General features: G+C 27.7%; 1 protein-coding gene across 3 annotated transcripts in view; it reads right to left on the minus strand.

Moving 5' to 3' along the window:
* The window catches only part of LOC130665126 (zinc finger protein rotund), a 124,491-nt gene that overhangs the window by 42,973 nt on the left and 53,846 nt on the right, over window positions 1–27,672 (minus strand). For 2 of the 3 annotated variants that reach the window (XM_057465406.1, XM_057465408.1), the window contains one exon: window positions 16,407–16,737. In XM_057465406.1, the coding sequence (XP_057321389.1) occupies window positions 16,407–16,737 (331 nt within the window). The remainder of the gene's footprint in view (window positions 1–16,406; window positions 16,738–27,672) is intronic. The other variant, XM_057465407.1, reaches the window with a different exon arrangement.

Genomic DNA, 27,672 nt, shown 5'->3' on the forward strand with positions numbered 1-27,672 from the left:
ATAATAATAATAATAATAATAATAATAATAATAATAATCATAATAATAAATCAGTATATTTTGTTGCTGATGCATTATTGTGATTAATGATTTATTCAAGAGTCTATCGGGAATCAGGACAATTAAATATATAGCTAATTCAATAACATTTAATTAAATTCACATAATATATATGTAAATTTCATTAAAATATAGCCACCATTGTTCGAATAATATTTAAATAAAAATAAATGATTTTTTAAATTTATCATTTCAAATTTACCCGCGAAAAATAGTGGGGATTTAAATTTCCATCTCCAATGTTTGTTATAAATATATATATATACATATATATATAACAGAGTAATTTAAATGAGAGAACACGATGCGGCAAAGTGTTTCACGCATGCATGAAAATCATTAAAATAAAATGGCCGATAACAAATGACTGTAAGGTAAATATATATATATATATATATATAACAAGGGGAAAGCTTTATATATATATATAGAGATATATTTTGTTATATACTATATAGCTAACACTATATATAGTCGGCCATGTTGGTTCACGTGACCGTCATCCGGGTAACCACGGGCACGCCACGCCCATTTAATGATTTCTACCCCCTGGTGAACATGTATGAGCTCGAATTTACGTATAATTTTGGTGGGTGCGTGTATGTGTGTTGATAAGTGTGTAAGGGGGCGAGTGTGTAGTGTGTGCTTTGGACACTAGACATGGATGTGGTCTCGAAGCCTCGCCGTACCGTTGCTAAGTGTCAGTACAGTCATCATCAGTATTTTTGAATTTATTCATGGGTACAGTCTTTGTTTGACACACCCGCTGTTGTTTGTTTTTCATTTTTTTTTTTTTTATACCGTAGTTTCCATGGAGATTTATTGAGTCTGGGGCTTGATTGATGATTTTTAGGGGTGGAAAAATTTTTTTTTGCAAAAGATGTAGTTTTTTTTTTTATTCTCTTGTAGTTTCAATGATTTGGAAATTATTTTTATGAAATTGACGTAAAAAATTATTTTGGGGATGAAAAAATTCAAAAAGGGGGAAGAAAAAATATTCTAATGATTTCGGAATAAAATTGAGTAAAAATATTCTTAGGAATTATTGGATATTTTAATGACCAAGAACTCAATTTTGGAAAAAAAAAATTTGAAATTGTTTCACTTTGAAATTAAAAACACTAAAATAATTTTTTTTGAATTTATAAATTTATATGAAAAATGTATGACACGAAAAATCTTACTAAATAATAATTTTGCGAACGTATTTGGGTTGATTTTTGACAGAAAAAAAATTTAGAGATCAAACGCATAAAAAATGACAGTAATTTTCTGAAATTTTTCAAATTTAATTTCTACAGAAACAAAAATTATGATCATACAAATTTTTTACAATAGATTTAAAACTTTATACAAAAAAATTTATCAAAAACTAGATTTTCGTTTTGAAAATCCATAAAAAACAACTTTTTCCCATAAATTTTCAGTAAAATTTAATATTTTTTAAATTGAAAATGCAAAAATAGCTGTCGTTTATTCCTTTTTTCGGGAAGAATATTTTCAAAAATCAATTTCGAGAATGAAAATCCAAAAAATCTTTCAAAAAATACTACTAATACTTTTTTCGAGTCTAACTCTTTAGTGAAAACAATATTGTGACTCAAAAATATGACAAAAACCTTCAAAATAATTTCAAGTCTGTTTAAATTTTGAGAAAACTGCCGAAAAATAATTCAAAAAATCATAAGAAACCCAAAATGAACAGCCATATCATTAAATTTTCGAAAGAAATGAAACAAAAATTCAAAAAGGGCTGATGACCTCCGATGAACTGCAAGATGATTTTGGGCAATGAACCCAGCAGCAACTGCATCAGTACCCCCGAGGGAATTTTAAACGGTTGGATAAAACGTTACGCATATGCCTCGATCCCCGTATCTCGAAAACTTATAAAGCGTTACACCTGCCGATCCTTTTTTTTAAACTTTTTTTTGCTTTACCCGATAGTCCACCCACATAGGGCCCAGCAGTCGTGGGTCATCGACCCTCCAGTCTTCCATGCCCATAACACGTATCCTTTTTTTTTATTATACACATATATATTTATATATATATTTTTTTTTACACATCCTTCCACACCTACCGATCAACGAACTCGAAATTTTAGGGCTTTATTGCTTGTTGAGTCGTTAGCAGACTTTCCATTGGATTATTTTTCATCCCTACGGACGTGGTAATTTATTCTCGATCCCTGATGAGCCGCATTGTTAAGTACCGGAAGTAGGACACTAGACAAGTTGGATGCTCATGAGCGAGGGTTGTTCGGGGAACGTAAAAAAACTACCCTAAGATGAGCAGAATTTAAAAATAACCCGTTTTCCCAATTGCCTCTGAAGTCTAGAGCGGATTATTTATAGAAAAAAAGTGTAAGACGTTGTCGTAAACACGAGAGAGAGTTGTTATAAAAATAAAGTTTTTTTTTGCGGCGAAAATGCGTGACTAGGCCGGCACAATAACGACGTCATCAACTTTTAGCTCGTATAACCCTCAAACCACTCTCTGGGGACAACTCTCTTACCACTTAACGGTCGCATTTCGGCGGTTCTTCGTTTAGTTGCTACTCGTTCTTCTTTTTTTTAAAAACTCGTAAAGAAAGCTGTACCACCCGATGCTTGGGTCATTAGGCAAGAGGGTGGTTTTACTCACAGACTCTCACTACTTTTCTCATCTTCCTGTTACGAGCAACCACTTGGATACGCTGATGCTAAAGGGGTAAAAATTAATGTCTCTGAATGAATGCCCAAGATGCGAATTTTTATTATTTTCACTTCTGTCGTTTCTTTCTGAGAGTTACTTTTTAAAGGGGTTAGATTCTTTGTCCTCTCATTGTTAACGTCGAGGTTAACGGCTTGAAATATCAAACTTTGTCTATTCGTTAATTATTTAACTATTGACTTTTTAGATAACGAAAATTTATTTCGTTTCGGACTTGCGCTCTAATTGATATTTTTTTGCATCATACCATATGTTTGTAACCGGAATTTACTCTTCTAAAAAAGTCTTCAAAAAAATTCAAAATCGGTCGTAAAAAAAAAAATTTTTTTTCCACTTCCGGTCAAACCGTAAGTTCGATTGAAATTCTGTTTATTGCCATAAATTCCTCGGTTCCTAAACTAAAAGATCCCTGAGTTTAAAATTTTTTTATTGACCCACTCGCAAAAGTAGTTTTCGCCCCAAAAGGCGAAAATCCACAAAATCGCCGAAAAAAACCAAAGTTTCCGGTTGTGACGCATCTAGATCATATATTTTGTGAAACCTAGCCTAATTTAGGAATTTACGAACCAAATAACCTGAATTTCCAACAAAATCCCGTTCATTTCAAAAAACCGGATCTTATCTAATGTTCTAAATTCAATTTTTTTTGTCAAAGTCCGCAATGTTAACATACTTTAGCATAATTATCAATTAAGTGAACACGTTTTCTAACAAAGTATCTGGTATTCAATGAAAAAAAATGTAAAATTTATCATAATCGATAAGAACGAAATCACGAACAGTTGAACAGGCATAGAAAAAATGAAATAGCCACTTAATATTCAAGACTTACTTGCAAACAAGATGAAAGCGTCATCAGTGTATGGTCTAGTGTATAGTAAGGAGTCAACTATAGCCTAGATCAAGACTTAATTTCTAGTTTCTCATGATATATAGCCATAGCATATATAAAGGCAACTTTGTACGTAGGTAGAGCGTAACGTAACACATAACTGCACCTCCAACTTGATGTACAGAAACACATGAGTAAAAAAATAAATTAAAAAAAAAAAGGTATGGACTCTTCGTCCGTATACCGTATGGCGGTTAACACCCACATGAACCCTTTTTCTAAACCTAAATTTCCTATCATTCGTTTTATTTAAGACTCTTCGCACTCATCGTGGTCATTCTGTATGTGGATACATGGCATACGCGTCACGCGTAGTAGATTGTAGTGGTGTAGAAGAAGAAATGCAAGGAAAGTACACTAGTACGAGTACTAGATGTAAATCTATATCTTATTTTATGGGGCCGGCGATGTGCAAGCTGTTTGCTGGTTATATGGTATACTCTGGGCATGCAGACATATACATCGTCGACATGCTTGGATTACTGCCTCGATAAAGTAACCCCGTGTATTAAATCATCGCGACATTCAAACCCGATCTTGTGCTATCGATCTTTGTAATAAAAATTTTAAAACCGGAAAAATTTGTTTCATTTAGTTATTTATTTTTAACGGGCATACTTGGATTATGTGAGCGATAAATTCGAAATTTGTGATGTAGGTTTTGTAGAACAAATTTTGATTTAAATTTTGGAGACGGGATAGGGAAATTTTTATTTAAATTTTGGGGACGGGATAGGGAAATTTTTATTTAAATTTTGGGGACGGGATAGGGAAATTTTTATTTAAATTTTGGGGACGGGATAGGGAAATTTTTATTTAAATTTTGGGGACGGGATAGGAAAATTTTTATTTATTATTAGGCATGTTAAATTAAATTTTTTTATTAGTTAAATATTATTTGCACTAAATCTTGTTACAGACAGTATTTAATGTGGTGACACTTAATTTAGACCTGATTGATCTGAATAATGAAATAGGAGGTTTTAATCTTGACGACGTTATTTTTGTTTTGTTTACTTATTTATTTGTAATGATATTTTTAATGTTAGTACTTTAATAAAACAAATTTAACACCGGCTTTTTTTTTGCAAAAATTACACTAAATTTTAGACATGACAGATATTGAGCCGCGAAATCGTCAGTTTGAATCCTGATGACGTAAACTACTATTTTTATTTTTTTATTTGTATTTATTTAATACTAATGATATTTTCAATGCTGGCTAACGAATAAAAATTAAACTGCAATTATTTTAACCATAATTTAACTAAATTTTAGACTTTAATTTCTTTTTCATAAGAAAATTGCAGACTTTAATTCTGATGGCGAAAATTCTAGTTTCTATTTATTTTTGTCCGTTAATTTATTTATAATTATATTTTTTATGTTAATTAATTTAAAGAAATTTCTCCGGCTCTTGTTACCAGAATTAGACTAAATTCAGTCTTAACTGATTTAAAATCACGGAAACGGCAGTTTGAATCTTAACGACGTCAATTTTTATTTATTTATTTTTCTGTGGCCATTTATTTATTTTTAATGTCATTGTTAATTCTCATATTTAATTAGATTATCTAAATAAATTTTAGCACCGACTAATTTAAATATAATTCTGTTAATTAAAGACTTAATAGATGATTTTAAAACATGAAATCGGCAGTACCCATCCTAATGACGTCAATTTTTTTATGTTCATTTATTTATTTCCAATAATATTTTAAATTTTAAAAATGAATTTGAAAAATAAAAAAAAAACATCCAAATCGTAACTTATTTTTTTTTAATGCAGATTTCTGGCGCTCGTTTAAAAATTTTATTTAAATACTCAGAACAATATTATTATTAAAATCATCGAGGACACTCGATTACTTTTGATGAAAATCTAAATTTATTTTTATTGACAAATTTCGTCAAATCACAACCGGTCGAAGTTTGAAAATAATCAATTATTTAAAGTAATGATTTATTAAAAGTAAAGTTTATAAAACGTTCAATCAACAAATTTCTATTTTACTGAGCTCTGATAAATTATTTAAATACTCAAACACTTTTATAAATATTATTTATAAATTTCTTCAAATTATTAATTACAAATATTGAATTTTATTTATAACAGAATTAAAATTGTCAATTTGATGCTTCACCTAAAAATTTTTAATTCAATTTTTTTAAATGTCACTATACTTCATGTAGCGGATAGTTTTAATAGTTCGTTACATTTTTAAAAAACTCAATTTAAACCCCATGATAAAATTTTCTACATCACACTAAAATATATATTTTATAACGGAAAATTTTCGAATTTTCGTTAAAAAAAAATCAAATTTTTTACTAAAAATTTCTATTTAATTAGCGATTATTATTAATTCTTTAATCAAATCACATACTCAGGGTAATATGGGTCACCATAAAAATTACCTAGAGTAAAAAAGTTTCTTTTCACCCCAAGAAATAAAAAAAAATAAACAAATACTCAAAAAATTCTTAAAAAAACATCTGAAACTTACGTGCAACATCTAGACGAAGCAAAAATAAATTTAATTTTTTTTTATTAAAATTATGACAGAATTTTTGCAAAAAAAGTAAAAATTTTTTTAAATCTCCCATCCATTTTTTCCTCCACTTAAAAAAAAAAATCTTTTGATATCAATAAATTCTAGCAAATAAATAATAATAATAATTATTATTATAAATAAATATGTAACATATTTTCCTGACAATATACTAAAAGTGTTTTTTCATTATCTAAGATCCGTAGCCTTGACTCATTATCAATTTAATACTTATATATATTTTTTTTGTTGACAATTGCAATCTAATGACGTCCTATAAAATGGTCTTATTGATGATTATTAATTAAGTAACACTCAATGTTATTCTTTGTCATTCGGGATATATTATTAATTATTATTATAAGTATCAGTACTTAAACCATAATATATTTACTGCCGATATATCTGAGAATAAATTACAGGTGTCGGATAAATAATGACAGAGCTCGTCAAAGATTAATATCATACGAGGTCTTAAAAGTTTATAAGCTGTGTTTTTAACATCAAACTTTAAATTCATAATTCAATAATTGTATCGAGTGTTAATATTTTAATTTAATTTTAATTAGTAATTTTTTCAAATTATATTCAATTAAATTTTTTCACTCGGAAAATTTTATTTAAATTTTATTCCCGTTGCAGAGTAAAAAGCAATCCGTTGTACGATGCATTATGTGCTATTATATCAGCCGATAGATAAGATAACACTCGTTGAGGATTTAAAAATAAATAGATATAATAAAAAATAAAAAATATAAATTGACATTCTCATGGCAATTATCGCAGTATAAAGAATTTATTTGCTCAGTTAAATAAATTGCGATATATTTTTTCTCTACTACATATATATTAATAAAATAGAGAAAAATATATCGCAATTTATTTTACGGAAAAAATTAATCTTCTATTTTTTAAAATTCCCGCGACTTTTAAATTTCAAATTTGACAGTTTGCACTTTTGTTTTTTAGCGGGAAATTCTGGAAAAATTTCGCTTGGAGTTTTTCTGTTTAGAGCCAAAAGTTTGAAAGTTAATCGAAAAAGTTTTTAACGCGATGTAGTTGAAAAAAAATTAAGCCGTTGTTTTATATTTTAAACTGCGTATAACTTTTAGAATTTCAAACTTACGGCTTTTAGTTACTAGACCTTTTTTATAGGTCACTAAATTTCCTACAAATTTTATTTAAAACTTTTTTTTGTAATCTGAAAACTTTGGGAGTTGGTTCTAAAAGTTCATAGACCGGTTGATGAAAAAATTATGCGATTAAATTCTTATTTAATATATTATTTAAAAATCCCTGTAACTTTGAAATTTTCAATCTAACACCTTCAAGTTACTAGACCTTTTGTGTAGCCCTTAATATTTGCTTTAAGATGTCTTTTAAGCTTTTTTATGAAAAATAAAAAAATGCTGGAAATCCAAAAGTGCACCTCAATCGCTCATTTCATTTTTAATCATTACTTTTATTTTATAATATTAATTTATTTTTTTTTATTATGAATTTTCATTCGACTTATAAATTATCAATTTGATTTTTTTATTTATTATTTTCAGTTTAATATTTTTTTATTAACATTTTTTTTAAATATCCCGCCTTTTTGTCTCAGATGTCGTTCTTTTTTTTCAAACCTATACTGATACGCTGGTGCTGCCGCCAGTAGTTGATGGAGAGAAAAAATGAAAAAAATAATAACAACAGTAAAAATAAAAATGGCGGCTAAATTTTTCGTGAATAATCAGTTTTACGTTTTTAATTAATTACAATTAAACTAAAAGGATTTAGATTGTGATTTTCCATAGGGTTCTTGTGATAAAAAATACAAAGATAATAAAAATAAAGTTGGGCCAATTAATTGTGTCTATCGAGAGTTATCGTGTCTACGAAGTTTCATACGTAACAATTGACAGCACTGGTTTCTTGAGTTTAAATAATTAATTTTAAACTAATAAAATAACGAATCGACTTAATATTAGGTTCAAATTGTTCCTTAATAAATTCTCTATATGCTTGTATACAATTTTCCCTATTTTGGTGTAATTAAAGTAGTGTAGAAATATTTTTGCGTGCGTAAAATAGTCGGAAAAATACCGTTCATAAAGCACCATTAGTTCGCGCTTCATGTGTGCAATTATAAAATTTACCAGAAATTATTCAAAATTATTTTCTTACAATCGTTTTAATAAAATCTCGAATTCTAACCCAACTTTATAAAACTAAAATAAAAAATTTCTCAAATAAACTAGTGGAAAAAATTTATACTCTCCCTAATATCTATATCCCGTTTTACCCCCCCCCCTTTTTTATGCTTAAGGGTTATTTTGAATAGAAGTCAATACTACAAGTAATCACGCCTACGCTTCTTTCCATCCATTATTCTTTCAACAAAATTTTTTCCTTGCATTTATAAACACATTTTTTTTTTTTGACCCAACGCAACCCCGACCCATTTATTCTAAACCCTTCTAACCCTCAACAAAAAAAAAAAAAATAAAAATGAAAAATTAGTGACTGATGACAGGGTACTCCCTCATCAATTGTTTCCTTATGACTGTCATTAAAAAAAAAAAAAACAATAAAATAAATATAAAAAAAAGTCATTTCTGTAATTATAACTTTCCCTTATTCTACTACTTAACTTCCTGCGAGATGAATTAAATATTTTGACAATTCATTATTTCTTATTCTTATTGTTCGTTTTTTAAAATTTTTTTTTCTCTTATTCTGTTGTCTACCGGTTTTTGGTGACCCACTAAACCCGGAAGCGATTTATAAATTCAATTAGACGCACATATATATTAAGTATACTTAGTATTGTGGTGTGTATGTATAATAAAAAGGGTTGTGGATATAAAATGTGGGTAGTAGAGAGGAAACTTGTCTAATATTCTTTAAGCATGCTCGCTATTTTATTACTATTTATTTTTTTTATAATTAAATTTTAACGGAAAAGCTGGCGGTGAAAATAAAATGAAAACACGTGACTTAAAAGCTTTTCCTTTAAAAATATGAACTGAGTATAAAATTTGTATATTTTATTATTTAGAACTTAAATTTATATAAATTTTTTAAATTTTTCAACTAAATTATTCTTGGGATTTTTAAAGTTTTATTTTTTATTTCAATTTATGTCTAAAGTATGAGTTTTAGAGAAAAATTGAAAGAGACCTTTTTTGTAGATAATTCGATTCTCTACAAGATTTATAAAAACTAATTTTTTTGAGTTATTGATATTTTAGCGGGAATTTGAAATTTTAAACTAAGAAACGATGTACAGAATTTTTGGCAAGACTTTTAAAGGGTTCAAAATTTCTAGCGACGAAAATATTGAATTTAGATAAAAATTGATGGAGATTTTTTTTGTAGAAAATTTAATTCTCTACAAAACTCATTCATACTATTTTTGTTGAATTATTAATATTTTAGCGGGAATTTTTAATTTTAAACTGAGAAACAGTATTGAGGATTTTTTAAAAAACTTTATGAGGATTAAAAATTTCTAGTGACGAAAATATTGAATTTAGGTAAAAATTGAAAGAGACCTTTTTTGTAGAAAATTGAATTTTGAACAAAATTGTTCATGTTCATTTTTATCGTATCTCTAATAGTTTAATCAGAATTTGAATTTAAAAATATAAAAAAAAAATTTCTAACAAAAATTTAGCAGAAAAAATTTTTATTTATTTACTAAAATATAAAATTTTTAAAAATTTGATGTTTTGTGTCGTTGATTAATGGTTGGATACAAATTTTTAATATTAATTACTTATAAATATTAATTTAGTAAAATAGTCTAAAGACCAAATTAAACAAAAGTAATAATTTATTACTCATTTATTAGTTGAGTCATTAAATATTAAAACATTAAAAGCATTTGCTAATTTTAATCCATTTTTAAGTTGTGATATTAATAGTAAATGATAAAATTAATTTGAAATATTAAAAATATGAAAATTGTTTATATTTTTTTAAATTTCAGTTGCTATCTTTCAACCGAAAATGAGAAATTATTGAAATCGTTATTTATTATTTAGTTATTTTTGAATTTTTTACAACCCTTTATGCATTTAAAAGTGTGACAGTCTGTCTAGGCAGGTTTTCCACTTTGTTAAATATTTAATTCCAGGCCATTTGTGATGAAAAAAGGATTAAAAATATAAAAACTCGAGTAAAGAGTAAGCAATGCCCAGTAGTTGGCATTTAGCTTTGATTTTTCTTGAGACGTCTGAGTAGGTATTCTGTCCCATGAATTTGTAAACGGGTAAAATTAGTGATTTTAAAGTGGAACAGGATGAAAAAGCACATTTTATAATTTTCTTCTTTTTTTTTTTCATCATTTAAATTTCTTTTTCCTCGTTTATTATCAAACTTATTTTTTTATTTTTTGATAAAATCTATTAATTTGTCAGCAAAGAAAAATAAATTTTTCCTCAGTAAAAAAAAAAATTTTTTCAAAATTGAATTCGTGATCAGAAAATTTTTTAAAATTTTGGAACAGAAATAAGTATCAGGGGTAAAATGAAACTTTTCGAAACTGAAAAAAAAAAAAAATTTTTTCTAAAAAGAACATTTTTATTTTATAATTTTTTTGAAAGAAGGTCAGGCTCCAAAAATAAAAAACATTTTTTAGAAAAAAAAAAATCGATGCGTTATTGAAAATTTGTATGATTTAAGTGAAACTAAAGTATGTAAAGTGATTAGAATTATCAAGTAGAAATTATGAAATGAAACAAAGAATTTTTTTATTTGATCGTGTCCCAAAAAAAATTTTTTTAAATCGAAATTGTTGTAGAATGTTAAATTTATTTGAAATAGATGAAAATAATTTGTATCCGGTACTCAAAAGCTGCAAGAAATAATTACGCGTTTAAATGGGCCATCTTGCCCCGGTTTACTCTAATGATATTCACATTGAGAACAAAATGAGGCTCTAACAATTAGTTAAGCCATTGAGTACAAATTGATACTTATCCTAAAAAATTGCCGTTTAAGGATTAAATGAGTCGAAAATTAACTTTTTTAGTAAAATTAAGGTTTTAATTTTATGAAATGTGCAGACTGTTTACTAATTTAAGTAATACGGGTTCTAAAGAAATTTTTGTAAAAAAAATAATGATTTTGTTAAAAAAATTATAATTTTTGAATAAAGAATAAATTTTTCCCAACTGAGATTAAAATGAATGAAGAATTTTCTCTATTTAAAAAATCAGAATGACTTGAAACCAGATTTCAATTTCGAAAAAAAAAATTATTGTTTCAAGTTAATTTTTATTTCTGTGTACAAAAATTTTAAAGTAGCCATGAAAAATTATAGGGTTTGGCCGCATGAAAAAACTTTATATGTGAAAAAATATACTTTAAAATATATGAATACTATAATGTGATATATTGCACAATATATAAAATAATATTTATATTATTGCCGTATTAATATATGATAATATATTGAAAAAATATATATTGCTACAATATATGAATTATATATTTATCAATATAACTTTTTTATGTATGTTTAGCATATATATCTTGGTATATTTTATTATATATTGATATATTGTATTGAAAGTAGTATATTTATTAATATACAGTATGATATATATTTTTATATAAGTTTTCCAGTATATTGCAAAATATATGGTACTCCATATATTTTGCAATATATAACGTTCAATATATTGCAAAATATATGGTACTATATATATTTTTCGTACTATGGTATGTTACATAATAAAAACCATGCATTTGAGTTTGTAATTTTCATTTCTATGCTATCAGGCAGCTTCTCAAAAAATATAGAAATATAGACTATAATTTTAAATATATCGAGAAAAATATAATTTTTAATATATTGGAAAAATATAACTTCAATATACCGCAAACCATAGATTTAAACATATAAGTTCTTCCATGTATGATCAATTATATACAGGCAATATATCACTAATTATATGAGTCAAAATATATATAAATTTTATTATATTATACTTTATAAATTATATATATACCATCCATATATGACAAAAATATATTGAGCATTATATGAGATAATATATATAGAGAAATATAAAACATTATATAAAAAGAAATATATTATTAAAAATATATAATCCAATATATGTAAAAAACATATACTCATAAATATATATATTTTTGCCGCCATATATTTATCACATATTCACCATATATATTTTTATATATTTTTTAAAATATATAGCTTTTCCATGCGGGATAAATATTTGTTTCAATGTGATTTTAAAAAAATCTAGACGTAGTAAAAATCATAAATTGTAAAAGTCAAAGTATAAATGAGAATTTTATAAAACAAGTTAATTTTAATTCATGTACCAACGAAACGGCTATTTTTCTCAGCACTAATGGCCAAGGCTTTAAAATTGTCCGGTCAATTTCGCCGGCAGTACGTGACGACTTTTTAAAGTACTCGACAGCATAGAACACTGTGATACTAGATAGTATATAATAAAAAAGAAAGAAAAAGGAGTTAGGGAAAGAGTGGAAAAGGGTTGCTTGAAGATTGAGAGGGTACGGTTCAGTTCTTTTTATGCTCAATAATTGCTGTAGTAGTTGTGATGATGGCTGTCATTTATTTTTTAACTTTTTATCACGTCATTACGTATTCCTGTCTTTCTACTTCAATATTTATACATATTTTCTCATAAATATTTTACTTTCATTACTTATTTATTTTTTTATACTCAATTCTAACTGGAAAAATTAATTTTTCAAATCTATATAAAAATTTACTTTCTGCATTTTTAAAAATTATTAATTTTTTTTTTTATTCCAAATTTTTTTCCCGTCTATTTTACCCCTTCAAAAATTCAAAAAAAAGTCTATTGTTAGAATAAAAATTTTTTTATTAAAAAAAAAAAAAGTTCTGCGATAGAAAATTTTGAAAAAATAAAAAATTCAATTTTTCAATAAAAAAAAATGATTTAATATAAATTTAATATGATAAATAATTAAATATGACGAATATTGGTGAAAACTAGATTAAAGGACCCGAGTTACCACCGCACGATTAGATTTTAGTTTGAAAATCGAATTTTGGTTATACAGAATATATAATCTATAGCCCGGAGCATAAACATATCCCCTTCCAACGCCGACCCGCTTCGTAATTTCCCCAGCGTGTACAATGGACATCTCTTCCTCCCACTTTCCACCCACCCCCTCCCCCCAAATAAATAGCCCGTGTGCAATAAAGACAGGGTTGAACGGTGCGCGCATTTAAGTGCGTATGCGCATCCAGACTATTATTGACCGCTGGGTATTTTCAATAATTAAAAAATTCCCGCGTTTTTTTTGCCGCCACTAGTGATATTTAACCGAAGTGACTACAGAGAGGGGGCTCGAGGGAAGCGATTGGTTAATCTGGGGTGCCAGCGCCCCTAGTGGGCACATGCGCGAGACTGTTGAGTTTAAAATCTAGAAGGGGTTAACCCTAAATTATTTGTCTACTGACCATTATTGACCGGGTATCGATAGCGCTATCCGTAATGTATTCACACTCTTCCTCCCTCTCTTTCGCTCTTTATTCGATTGACTTTTTTACTCACGGTCAATTCCACCAGGATTACGATAGCGGGTAGTCGACCCCGGCCTCTCTAATTTCCCATCAATTAATTATGTATCAGTAATTACATCTAGTTTAATACTTTTGGTTTTTAAATCATCAAATGGCTTATCGATCCTGTCTGCTACAGAGTGGATGACTTTACAAGGCTCCTCTAGAGACATTTTTCCTATGCCTAACAAGGATTTAATGCTTTCGAAGGGCGGGAATATTTAAAATTTCAAAAGTTTATTTTTTTATTTTCTAATAAAATAATTTATGACTAAAGTTTTGAGTATACGTAAAAAAGTCTTTAGACTTTTTTGTAGAAAATTTTGTGGTCTACAAAAAAGGTCCTCACATACATTTTGATAGACTTTAAACTTTTTGAGTTATAGCCAATTTAAATTACGTCACAATTTCTCGAAAAAAAATTCAATACTTGAAATTAAAAAACGCCTATAACTTTTTAAATTCCAAATTTACGACTTCGTGTCAAAGGACCTTTTTTGTAGCTCATCAAATTTCCTAAAACTTTTATTCTAACTTTTTTTTTGTAACTTCAAAATTTTAATAAAGATTAGAAGTTATAAAAAAATGATGAAATAAAATTTTGCCAAATTTGAAATTTGACGATAAAAAAATTTATGCGAGGCCGACAGCGAATACCAACAAATCTAATAAAATATTAAAACCCTTTTTGACACACGCGACACATTAAACGACACTCACTGTCAATACTCAATCAAATATAAATACAATTTAGTCTGCTTGGGAAAATAAAATTTTTATATTTAATTCATTGAAATCATCGAATAGTCGACGCCGTAAATTCTGTCATGTTAATTCAATTCAATTTAATTTCCGTCAAATATTCAATTCTATCATTATTACATTATTTCCAATATATATGTAATTTAATTTTCATTAAATCATTTGATTAATTAATTTAAAAAATCTTAATTACAATAATAATAATGATGATGGAATTTCATATTAATTGATAAATTTTCATTGTCTTTGTCAAGAGGACAAATATATGTATATATAGATATATATGAAATTGACATAAGACAAGGTCAAACGACGCGACATGCGTTACAAACCTTTCATCGATCGTATCTATAGATGTCTATTCTAATCACCTGTTTTACTGTATTATTGTCTATAAACCAGTTATATATAATTTTGAAATAATGATAGACAAGAATCTATCAATTACTTCATAATCAATTCATAAGTTTGTGTATAAAAAAAAGGGGCTGTATTTTTTCGCGAAATTTCGTAAGATAAATATTTTATTTGTAAGAACTATGAACAACAAGAAAAAAAAGGGATTAAATTTTTAAAATATCTGACTTCTTTACTTTGAAATAAGATTGACCCTAATCTTTTCCGAGTCACTAGTTTTTTAATTAAATTCTTTATTCTGGTAACGATATATATATATATATATATAGAGAAAGGAGGGAGGGAGGAAAAAGTGGGACATAATTATTGAAAGAAATTCATTTATTTTGATCAAAAATAGTGACGTGTAGGGTGGGGTAAGTTGGCTGTCTATATGTTAATTGAAAATAATTAAACTTAAAAAAAAATTTATTGAAAATAAATGGGTTGAAAAAAATGTAAAAGTGAAAAAAGAAAGATTTTTTATTAAGAGTTTTCGGGTGACCATATTGACCCGTGTAAAAAAAATTTTACTAAAAATTTTTGGCAAGTCCTTTTGCCCTAGGTGGTCATTTTACCCTACATTGATCTAATTAAACATTTTTTAATTTTTTTATTAATGTTTGTAATAGAAGTTCAGCTTGAGGAGCCGACAGTTAAATTTGTCTGAAAATTTTCTAGCCGATAAATATTTATAAAATAAAATATAAATAATTGTCAAAAGATTAAGGTCCCGTTTGTTAAAATAATAAATACTTAAAGTTATTATTTTATTTTTAAAAATCTAAATATTATATATTTGTAATAACATTGAAAAAGTTATGATATTTATGTAAGCTTATAAAATAATTGTGGGGTGGGTCGGGTGTTGCTATTTAAATGTTTATGTTTAAAGTCTATTCATTTAAATATATTTTAATATTATTATAAAAAACTTCAATTAATAATAAACGAACAATATTTTATTTATTAAAGTCTGTGGATTTAATAATTTATTTATTTTAGAGAAAATAAAAGTTTTTGAATAGATCGGGAGTCGTTGAAATAATAAAATCTCACTAGACATTGCCAACTTAAATATATTTAAGTCCGCCGACTGTGTGTTTGCTGCAGTAATTTATTTACTCTTTAACAAAATAATTTATAATTTTTATGTAATTACTCTTTGGGTCTTACAGAGCCTGCACACTCCTCAGTACTCTAGTCTTCTTTAAACTGGGACTAAATAATAAACCAATGGGACACATATTTGCCCTCACTAATACTAATTACTCAGTATCGAGATCGCGAGCATTTGATAAAGTCATAGTTATTTTAAATTAAACTTAAGACATTTAATATGTATGCTTAATAGATAAGTCAATTAATCGGAAGTAAAATATAATAAATGATAAATAAAATAATACTAATAATGAATAAATATAGAATAGAGATAAACTTAACTTACCGGTATGTAACCGTGTATGTTGCTGTACATGACTAAGTTGTTTGAACCTTCGATCACAGTAACTGCATTTGTAAGGTTTCTCACCGGTATGAACTCTAATATGTTGTACTAGTTGATGATTACTTGAGAATGATTTAAGACATTGCTGACACTGGTGTGGTTTAACTTCGTTGCCGGTAATCATACCGCCTGGTCCAACGCCAACGCCGACTCCAAGACCAGCAAGACCGCCGGGAACTCCACCTGGTCTGCCAAGTCCGCCTGGACCCAGATCTCGAGCGTGCATTGCACTCTGCATCGCGCTCTTGTGCATGAAGATCTGCGAGAAGAACTGTTAGGGTTAGTTGGTATGCTGAACTTTCTAAAGAACCAACGGGTACCGATTGAATCATCAAGGATTTAAAGTTTGATTTAACAAAAATTTAATTAAATTTTTTACTTTATTCGAAATTCCACTTCGGATATTTGATCTTTTAAGCTTTGAAATTAATTTTTTTTTATTTTTGCACATAAATTTTTCGATACTCAAATAACGATGTCAAAAAAAATTAAAATTTATGAACTCATTTCAGAAATGATTTTTTTAAAATGATTAATTGACAAAAATTCTACAATATTTTTACACTAAAAGTTGGTGGATACCCCAGCCAACATGCCTGTAAAATTTCATTAAAAAATATAAATTACAAAAAAAGTTTTCTTTGTTTGATATTTTCAAGGTCACGCAGAAATTTTTCTTGATGATCCAATTAAGCCTTGAACTTATCTTTAAAAATAATACAGCTCAAATGTTACTGTTAAAATTGTTAAATAAACTATCTAACGTTCCAGTAATTAATAAATTATATATTTTAAACCGGAAATGGATGTTAAGAAAAGCAGAAAGAAAAAAATTCTGACTAGGGCACAGGTGTTTGCGCCCACTCATTCCGCTCACAAAAGGGTTGAAAAAAGTTTACGGGTAGAAGCGACTGTCTACTCTGTAAAAGCAGACGGAATTAAAAGAAATGCCGGTAAAAGAAGTAAAGAATTTTATTAAAATATGTTAAAACTGTAATTAAAATCGACAAAACCTCGTGAGAACTTTTGTATAAGAATCTTTAGTTTCTTTTCGTTCTTAGTAAAATGGTCAAAAAAAAAAAAAAAAGAAAGAAAATGAAACGTAAAAAAATAAATGAGCAAAGGGTTCAATTGTCACTAAGAGATTTTCTCAACTTGTTAGAAAATTTTCTCAGCTTTAATCTCATATTTTTTTTTCTTTAATAAAAAATCTTAATAAAGGGTTGATCGACATTGGGCAATTTAAATCCGCGTGAGAGTTACGACAGATAAATCTGATTTCGCGGCTGATGAATCACAAAAAGAATATTTTTCCTTCAATTATTCATTCCCATTTTTATCTCTTTTTTTCCCAAATAAAAAAAAAAGGGGTGCAGTAGTTTTATCTCTCGTTCTAGCCATTAATCATATTTTTATCTCAGTTTATTTAACACCCACGATTTTTTTTTCTGATTTATCACCACAATGAACTCGTTTGTTATCAAGTTAAATATATTTAAAATTTTAAGTGTAACGTAACCCTTTTCCAAAGCATTACTTTTCTACTTTCACCCTTTCGCATCTTTGGATAACTTTAATCCAGCCGTTGATCGTTTAACTCTACTGTCGTAGAATCGACTTGATCGTCTAACAAAACAAAGCTGTCCTGTCTCACCTGCTTGCCATATGCCCGAAGGAAAGTTGAAAAGGAAACACCAACAACAATCATCCAACATACTAACCACCTAATTCTCCATTCTCCATTTACCTACTCTTACTGACTCATATATATCTATATAAATATATACACATATATTTATATATATATATATACATACGTGACATACTGCATCCACCTACGCGCTGGGTGTACGCCAGTTAAACCGAGTTTAAGTACTTGGCATATGTTCACTGGACATTGCACGTAAAGGTGCACAAATTTTACCGGTTAAGTGTCATTGTCCTAGTTCAATGAGCTACTAATTCGAAATCATTAGAAAAGTAATTAATATAAGCTTTGATCCGAGCATCAAAAATTGGATACTTTTGATTTTTGGAAATTTATCAAATCTGATAAAAATGAATATTTCTAGCAAAATATGATCAATGGGTATAATAGAGGACAATAAGCTTTTTGTTACCACCCTTTTTTTTGTATGCAGGAAAAAAAAGGTCATAACAAAAGACGGGGTAATATAAGATTTTGTTATGTTGAGCTTACGGTAACAAATCAATTTGTTGTATTAACAAATGAAGTTGTGTTGTAATTGAGAAGTTTGTCGTACTGTGAAGTAAGCATTTGTTGGTGTAAGTAATTTTAATTTATGGTGACAAAAAAATTTTGTCAGTGAGGTAAGAGACCCAGTAACTAATCAGGGAACTACCTGATCACTCCGTGTATTTGTATGTCTGTACTTAGTAAAATTTGGTAGATATAGATATACAAATACACGGAGTGATCAGGTAGTTCCCTGATCAGGTACTGGGTCTCTTACCCTACAAATTCATTTCGGGACTTCAACAAATCAATTTCTTTACACAGTTGAAAATTTTGTGTTCTTGTATGTATAAAAATTCAATGGTTAAATATTAAGTGTCGATTATTTGACCCCAAGTGTAAATTTAACTAAAGTTGAATGTGTTATCTGATCTCAACAAGTTTTAAACCTGTATTATTTTTTGACACAAGTAGAATGTGTTCAATTAACACAAAAATTTAGTGGACCATTTGGGACATGTGATTTCGGTTAAATTTAACACAAATTTTTCAACTGTGTACTGTAACACTTATTGTAAAAAAATGAATACACCGATGTAGCGGTGTTATTCAATCGATGATAAAACGGTATATATAAGGGGTAAATTGACTACGATCGGAGTATGAGAGTACGAGTATTAGTCTCTAAAATCGAAATAATAAAAATCACGTGACAATCACTATTTGGCAGTAAATACCCATACAAGCCGAGCTTCGAAATTTTCCCTTATATCGGCCGATGCCTGGTTTGCAATGATTGGCCAATAAATGGCTAACTATACTGGCCCGTGCATGGTGAATCATTGGCAGCCGTCTTTTTACATATAAAAACGGCGCACAATTAACCGCCGTTCGTTGGCCAACGGTTTGATCGAGTGCTCTTGATACCAAGCTTTAGCCGATGATTGATTGCCACCGATATTTAGCCGATGCTTGAAAATTGGCAGCCATTCACGAGCCAGTAACGGGCAGATTCTTTTTTTTTGTATGAGTATTCACTTATTGTCAGTGAATAGTATACCACTATTTGAATTTCAGTGAAATACTGTTCACTAGTAAATAGTGAATAGTCACTATTTTCACTATTTCAAATTTTCGAGAGTAGTGTTATAAGTTCTACAAAACCGAAAAAAATTATAATAATATTCTGTTAAAATTACGAAATTATCGTTAGTTGAGATAAAGATAATTTTAATGCCTATTCTCTAAATCTGAAACAGTGAAAACCACTGAAAAATAGTGTATATACACTTTCACAGTTATAAGTACACCACTTGTTATACTTAGCTGTGAAACAGTGAAATCAGTCACTGTTTTAGATTTAGAGAGTATACACCGTCAAAAATGTTGGTGTAAAAATGACCCCCAAGAACTTTACATGGCCTCGTAGGGTGTAAATAACAGTGTAAAGAATGATCGGTGTAAATTATCCATCCATGTAATTTCAGTGTAATCTACTTTTTTCACACCATTCCGTTAGTCGTCATAATTTTGATCAATGAGCAGCAAATGATATTGAACTTGACACGATATTTGGTGTAATTTTCACACCAAAATTTTTACACCGTCATTTACACTACAGTCCAAAAGTTCCTTACAGTATACGTGGTTACATAAATTTTTTTACGCGCGCTCTAGTTATCGGTCGTGAAAATAAACCGCGTCTTTAATTTGGGACCTAATAGTCCAGGAAAATCAACCAATAAAATTTATCGAATTTTTTTTTAAAATTGCCTATAAAAAACATTTTCATTTTCATCAATTTTTTTTCAATATTCCGTAAAAAAAAAATTCAAATTTTTTTCGCGCTTTTTTTCAAATTCTCAGCCCTCAAATCAGTGATCAGTTTTCACCCAATGGTTTTATAAATTTTCAAAACCTCAGTACTGATTGAACATTTCCAACCCAGCCCATCTTGCCCTCAAAAAAAAATTACCTGACTCGGTAATCGATGCGCGTGTTGATAAATCGGCGAATAAGACGGATTGTGCTCATAGGAGCCATTTCGGGGTGAAAGTTGATTTAAATTCTGATTGTCATTCTGATGTTGATGTTGATGTTGATGATGCTGCTGATGGTGATGATGATCATGCTGGTTACCAAGTTGTCCATGTGACACAACAGATACCGGTGACAATAGGACACCACTAGTAGTCGGTGGTGTCCAAGGCGTTTCAATACTTTCATGACTATCACCACCACCAGCACCGTTACCAGCAGCAGTACCATTATCAGTACCAGTACCAGTTTCACCACCACTACCATACATCTTAAGATAAACCATGAAATTTAAAAAAACTTAAATCTTCACTCATTTTATCACAAGTCAATTTTTAGTACACGAGTTTATCCAAAATAAAACCATCACTTATTCAAATATTTGATGATCTTAAAGTTGATTTATATATTTATTAAGCAATAGATAATTGCAGAATTAAAAATAATGTTTTTACGTTGACATAACTGTGGAAAAAAAGCAACTGTCTATTATACCAGGCGCCATACGCTTTCGAACCGACAAGAATATAACTAAGGGGGGATATCAAGTTTTCTTGTGTCTAGTATATATTGTAGTAGACGTAACGTTGATGAGGAGGGCGAATGTTAAGGAAAAAATATTGCTAGGATTGTAGGGGAGAAGCGCTGAAGGGTGAGACGACATTTATGCTGTATATATATATATATATTTATATATATGTATGTATGTAGTGCTAGCTAGCTAGATAACGATTCATCCATATAAAAAATTGTTATCGATTGAAACAACATTATTCTTGCGTATATTTTTCTACCAATGGCAACGACTCTTTCAATCTGACCAATCAAATTAATTCGCTGGGATTGTTTCTTCTTTGTTATTTTTATACGTGTGCGTGTACGGGCTACGTTTTAAAGTGTAGAGTAGGATTATGGATACTTGGTTCTGGATGTGGACAAAATATGGATCAATTTTTGAGTAGAGCCATTAGTAGACCAGTAAGACGGTTACTTTTTTTTTTAATTTTCTGATAAGGGCCCAGGGTTTAAATGATTTTTTATTAAAAACTAGTAATTTTTTTTTTTTTTTTGAGGTACTTTGAGAAATTTTGAATTCGGTGCTCGTTAAAATAATTTTTTTGCGGTTTATTGAAGTTTGTAAAAATTTTTTATTTTTTGGTAAATTTTTAAATTTTTTTCTGTAATTTAATAAAAAAATTTTACTGATTATAAAAATTTTCTTTATTTATTTTTTAGATTTATCAAAATTAGTCAAAAAAAATTTCTTCATTAAAATCTAAATTTTTGATAATTTTTAGGTTCCAAATTTCTTTTAAATTTTTATTTTTTATATGAAATCATTTTTCAAAATTTTACAAAATCAACTGAAATTTTTCTTTTCTTAAAAAATTTTACTTTTCCTTTTTTTTTTAAAAACTACACAAATTTTTTTAAAATTTATTCAAAAATTGCATAAGTCAAAAATTTATTTTATCAAAATAAATGAAATTTTATTTTTTAAATATTTAACGCCTAGAAAAAAGTAGGCGTAGTAATTTTTTATCTTAAAAAACTTTTTTTGCAATGATGCGCGTTATCAGTAACGCGTCACGATAAGCCGCGATCTAACAATCTCGTGGATCACTTTATTTGCCCCCACAATAAAGTAAACTAATGCTACAAAGCTGTCCAAACATGTTGGAAATAATTCCGGAAACGCGCAATGCAAAATATTAAAATAAATCGAAAAAACATTCAACGGAAAATGTATTATTTTTTTTTTCTTTGTTTCTTAATACTGACCATGGAATAAATAAATAAGAGCCGCATTGTATGCGACCGCGTGTTTGGGTTCATAAGTAAAGTAAAGGGAGTACACTAGGGTCTCAGAAAAAATAATCATGTACGAGAAACCGCGAGGTTAAAAAAAGACGGGTCGCAATACAGACCAGAGGGGGAGAGAGAGAAAAAATCGCGTAAGATGAAAAAAGAAGTAAAAATATAATAAAAAATAAATAAAAGAAGAAAGATCTTACAGACCTTGGCTGGTGCAGTTGTCAGGCTGCGTTGCCAAGTCTCATTTGTTTATCGCTAAAACGTTCAGCGGGTGTATATGAGCTTCTTCTTCTTCTTCTCTTTCTTCTTATCCTTCTTATTTTTCCTCTTTTTATTTTTACTCGTATTTTCTATCTATACACTAGTCAAATGTGCTGAGAAAATTTTTCAGTAATTTCCGGGATATAAATCAATCTTGACTTCGTAGACGCGTCGGAATTTTAGGATTAACAAAAAAAAAAAATGTAAATAAATAATATTTTTTTTCTTATATGTCTACGTTATATGACATACTTAATGACTATGTAACTGTAAATAGGAAAAAAATATGTTTGTAAAATTACGAGCATAATTATTGCGACGCGTCATATATTTTTTTGAATTTTTTTTTACTTCTGCTCTAAATTTAGTCTCGGTACTGTTCAAAGCATCGAAAGTAAGCTTTCTGTTAATTTTATTCACTACATGCTAAATTTAAAACTTTTCTTACGGAATTACGCGCGAAGCGTTGCAATGAATTTGAAAAAACTTTTTACTCGGCGTTTCAAAAATATCTAGATTAATAATAACTTGTATTTGTTTTCTAAGAATGATGTTTTCAAAAATTTCATTGAAATTCACTGATTCGATATTAGGAAAATTAAATTTAAATATTTAGGCGCGAAGCGTCAAAATTTTTTTAAAATTTTATTTTTAATGCTTTATTTTTAGCCGCAGTAGTCACGAGCATCGAGCTTCCTGTTAATTTTATTTTCTACCCGGTAAATTTGAAACTTTATATGGAATTACGCGCGACGCACTGCAATAAATTTCAAAAAATTTTTTTAAAAATATAAAAATATGTAATCGATTAACAATGACTACTATTTGCTTTTTGAGTATCAAAAATAAGTATCTGAAAAAATTCACGCAAATCTGCGAATTCAAAATTCAAAATTCAAAAAATTCAATATTTTTTATTAAGTTATTTGTTTTAAGCGCGAAGCGTCAATTTTTAAAAAATTTTATTTCTAATGCTTTATTTTTAGCCGCAGTAAAGTCACGAGCATCGAAAGCTTCCTGTTAATTTTTTTTACTACCCGCTGAATTTGAAATTTTTCTGCGAAATTACGCGCGAAGCGTTGCAATAAATTACAAAAAGTTTTTTTTAAAATTAAAAAAATATCTAATCGATCAATTACGACTTGAATTTGCTTGAGTATAAAAACTGAATCCTCGAAAAATTTTACGCAAGTCTACGAATTCAAAATTCAAAAAAAAATTTTTTATGCACTCAGCGTCAAATTTTTTTTTCATCCAAAATTTGAAAAATCTCCAAATAATGTCTAAGCTCTGTACAAAAAGTATTTTAAATATTCTTATAGAAGTACTTGAATACCGCCACGCATTTCAATGCCTATTAACTCGACAATTTTTCAAAAACTTGTCCAGTAATTTCAAAAATTTTTTTCGCCCAAGAAAACTAAAAAATAACGACTCGAGTATAAACCCGAGTAAAAAATAAAGATTCCTCCATATTCTTGTAAAAAATATCGGCTGACTGGCGCATCAACCCGGAATTCTATCGTGACTTTTAGCCATTACCCGTCACTAGTTCGACTTGGGTAATAATAAGTAAACCCAATATTCATATTTACCTCCATATACACACGCACACACCCTCCCATCCTTTAAACTCTTAAATTAAATACATACGTGTAAATTTAACACATAAATCTATTCCACACACGTATTCACACACACGAAACAATTTAACGTGCGTGCACTTAAACCCTCTATCTCAATCTTTAGTCTTTTTATATGAATAGAAACAAAAGCTAAATGTAAACGATCTTCAGTCCCGAACCCGAACCTATACCAAACCTGAACTGGTTTACACTTTTACTATTATTATTATATATATTTTTTTGTTAAATTCCTTTCTCTTTATATTAACACTTTTTCTACATCTATCTTTTAATTTTTTTTTTTATTTTATATTCAGTCTTTTATCATTTCTTATATATATATGTATATATTTCTTGTGTTGATACACGCAATGTAATTTCCGCGTTCCTTTGGGAAGACAACGGGATTAAACACTTTTGGATCTAATGTGTATATATATATATATATATATTATATATATATATATATATGTTGTAGGAGATAGAGATGCGATTAACATTTGCGTGTCGCGTGAGAGCGTGTCCGTTCACGTGCTACTCTCTATATGTATATATATTTTTATTTAATATATATACATGTTTCTTATATATATTTCTTAACGTCACGTTATAGGTTAATTAGACAAAAAACGTATTTTAATTAACATAAGATTAATATGTATGAGATTTTGATTAGAGTGAGAGGATATTTTAAATTTACAAGAGTTATAGCATTTAGGTATATATATTTTATATATATGTGGGTGATATTGATGAGGACATATAACTGTTCATACTTGAAGATTACAATTGAATACTGATTCTTTTGAATGGGAGTTTTTTAAATTTATTTATGAAAATAAATTAGAGGGTGATTAATAAAAAATTAGCATTGGTCAAAATTTTGGTAATTTGTGAATAAGAATAGGTAAGTAATGTATGAGTTAAGGGTTGTTTAGAGTGAGAAAAAAAATAATGAGGGTTGGGATTGGGCTTGTGCGTAAGCGGCAGGCGAAAACTTAATTTCCCACAGATAAATTTATAAAATATGTAAGCCAACTCTTTTTTCTCATCAACAAATAAAGATAATCTCCTTATTTGTTATTTTATTTAACGGGTCAAACTACTGACAGGACAGTAAACTCAAATTTATTTTGTAAAATAATAATTTTAAAATAAAATCCCGGATTACAAGACCTAATAAATTAATCAAAGCAACAAATAAATCTTTCGGACGATTTTAAGTATCAATAAATAATTAAATAATATTATAAACGGACCCTAGATGTTTATTATGATAAAATTAATATTTTTAGCCCGCGGAATATTTAAATAATTATTTTGTTAGGAGACAAGTCGACCGAATTTAAATTTCATCAACTTCACTAATTTTTTTTTTCATCTTTAAATAATCGCAGCTCCCTTAATAATTATCCGATATTTATTAACCCTTGATTTAACGCATAAATATATGTTTTTTCCTAATATATAAAATTTCAGGCAATAAATTATTAAATAAACTAAAAATGTCACTTTTTTTTTACACCCACTAAATTTATAAAGTTAATTCTTTTTAAATTAATTATCATTATCATAATTATTGACAAATGTTCAATTCAATAATAATAAAAATAAAAATTTAATAATTTGTATGGGTACTTTTAAATAAAAATTTCAAACTAAAGTAAAATTAAAATGAATTTTTTCCAAAACAAAACATTTTATTTTCTGTAAATTAAAATATCTTCTAAACTATCGAACTTACATTAAAAGTTAATCATACCTTTTTTATAGAGCATTAAATTTCCAATAAATTCACTTCTAACCATTTTTATCATATCAGTGATAATTTTATCAGAATTTCAATTTAAAGTTCAAAAAATTCTATGGATTTTAGTTTCGTCTTTATATTTAATACTTTGACTTAAAATTGTCACTAAACCATCAAAGATACACTAAAAACATATCAATACAGATTTATAGAACAGAAAATTCTCTACAAAAAACATTCTTATACTTTTTTCCGCAAACTCAATAGCTTACGACTTAATAACAAATTACACCTTCAAATGAGTCAACTAAATTCCCGCCATAAATTAGTTCGCAAAATCACCTTACAAATAAATAAAATTTTTCTTTTAATTTATATATGTTTATGTAATAAAAATATATCAACATTTGAGTTTTTAACTCAGCAAATAATTGTTAAAAGATACTTTATTATTTTTTTGCGGTGTTATCTATCAGATTGCAGTATATGTCTTATATATAATGAAGACCACGATTATTTTTCTTCATACATCTATATATATTAAATGTATTACATTACAAATATTACTTGTCATATATTTCCATACCATTAATAACGATAATAATAATTAATAATAATTGAATCTATCGATTTATTTACTTTACAATCAAATTTTAATTAATCAAAAATACTAATTATCTTTAAAATAAGTGTCTCATCGTGTGATTGCAATTTTTAATTATCGTTTATTAATCAATAAGTTGTGAATATTTCAATAGAACAATTTTCAACTGATCAAGATTTAAATAGCCGAACATTTATACATAGATATTGTTATATTTAAATCAATTGAGAGTGACAATATATATATATATATATATATATATATATATATAAAATATATATAGCGTTGCTTGTCTTTTTATGATTCAATTCAATTTCAAGATCAAAATATTGAATTTATTTAAAAATTGCTATTAATATTCTAGGGCAATCTACAATTACTGCATTTCAAAAATGAATCCATTTTTTTTTTTACCTTAAAACAAAATTTTTGGAAATTTTTTTTTTAAGTTTTTGAACGGCTGTTACTTAGAAACTGAAATTACAAAAATTTTTTGGGCGTAAAATTTGTTTTATTTTGTCTGGATTTTTTAAAAAATTTTTTTTTGAAATGACACATTTTATTTTTTTTTTATCCAAAACCAAAAACTGTATTTTTGAATTTTTTACTGATCACAGATTAAAATTGTAATTTTTTTTTTAAGTTTTTGAATGGCTGTCACTTAGAAACGATAAACTTGAAAAAAAATTTGTGGGGGTAAAATTTGGTTTATTTTGTCTGGATTATTCAAAATTTTTTTTTTAATTATGACATTTTATTTTTTTTTATCCAAAATCAAAAAATGGATTTTTGAATTTTTTTTATTGATCACAAATTGAAATTGTATTTTTTTTTAAATTCTACGAAAAATTTTTGATTTTTAATGCAAGTTGTTTGGACTGCAAATTTTTTTTTTTTTTTAAATCGTAATCAATAAA

The sequence above is a fragment of the Microplitis mediator genome, chromosome 3 (genome assembly GCF_029852145.1).
Source record: "Microplitis mediator isolate UGA2020A chromosome 3, iyMicMedi2.1, whole genome shotgun sequence".
Lineage (NCBI taxonomy): Eukaryota > Metazoa > Arthropoda > Insecta > Hymenoptera > Braconidae > Microplitis > Microplitis mediator.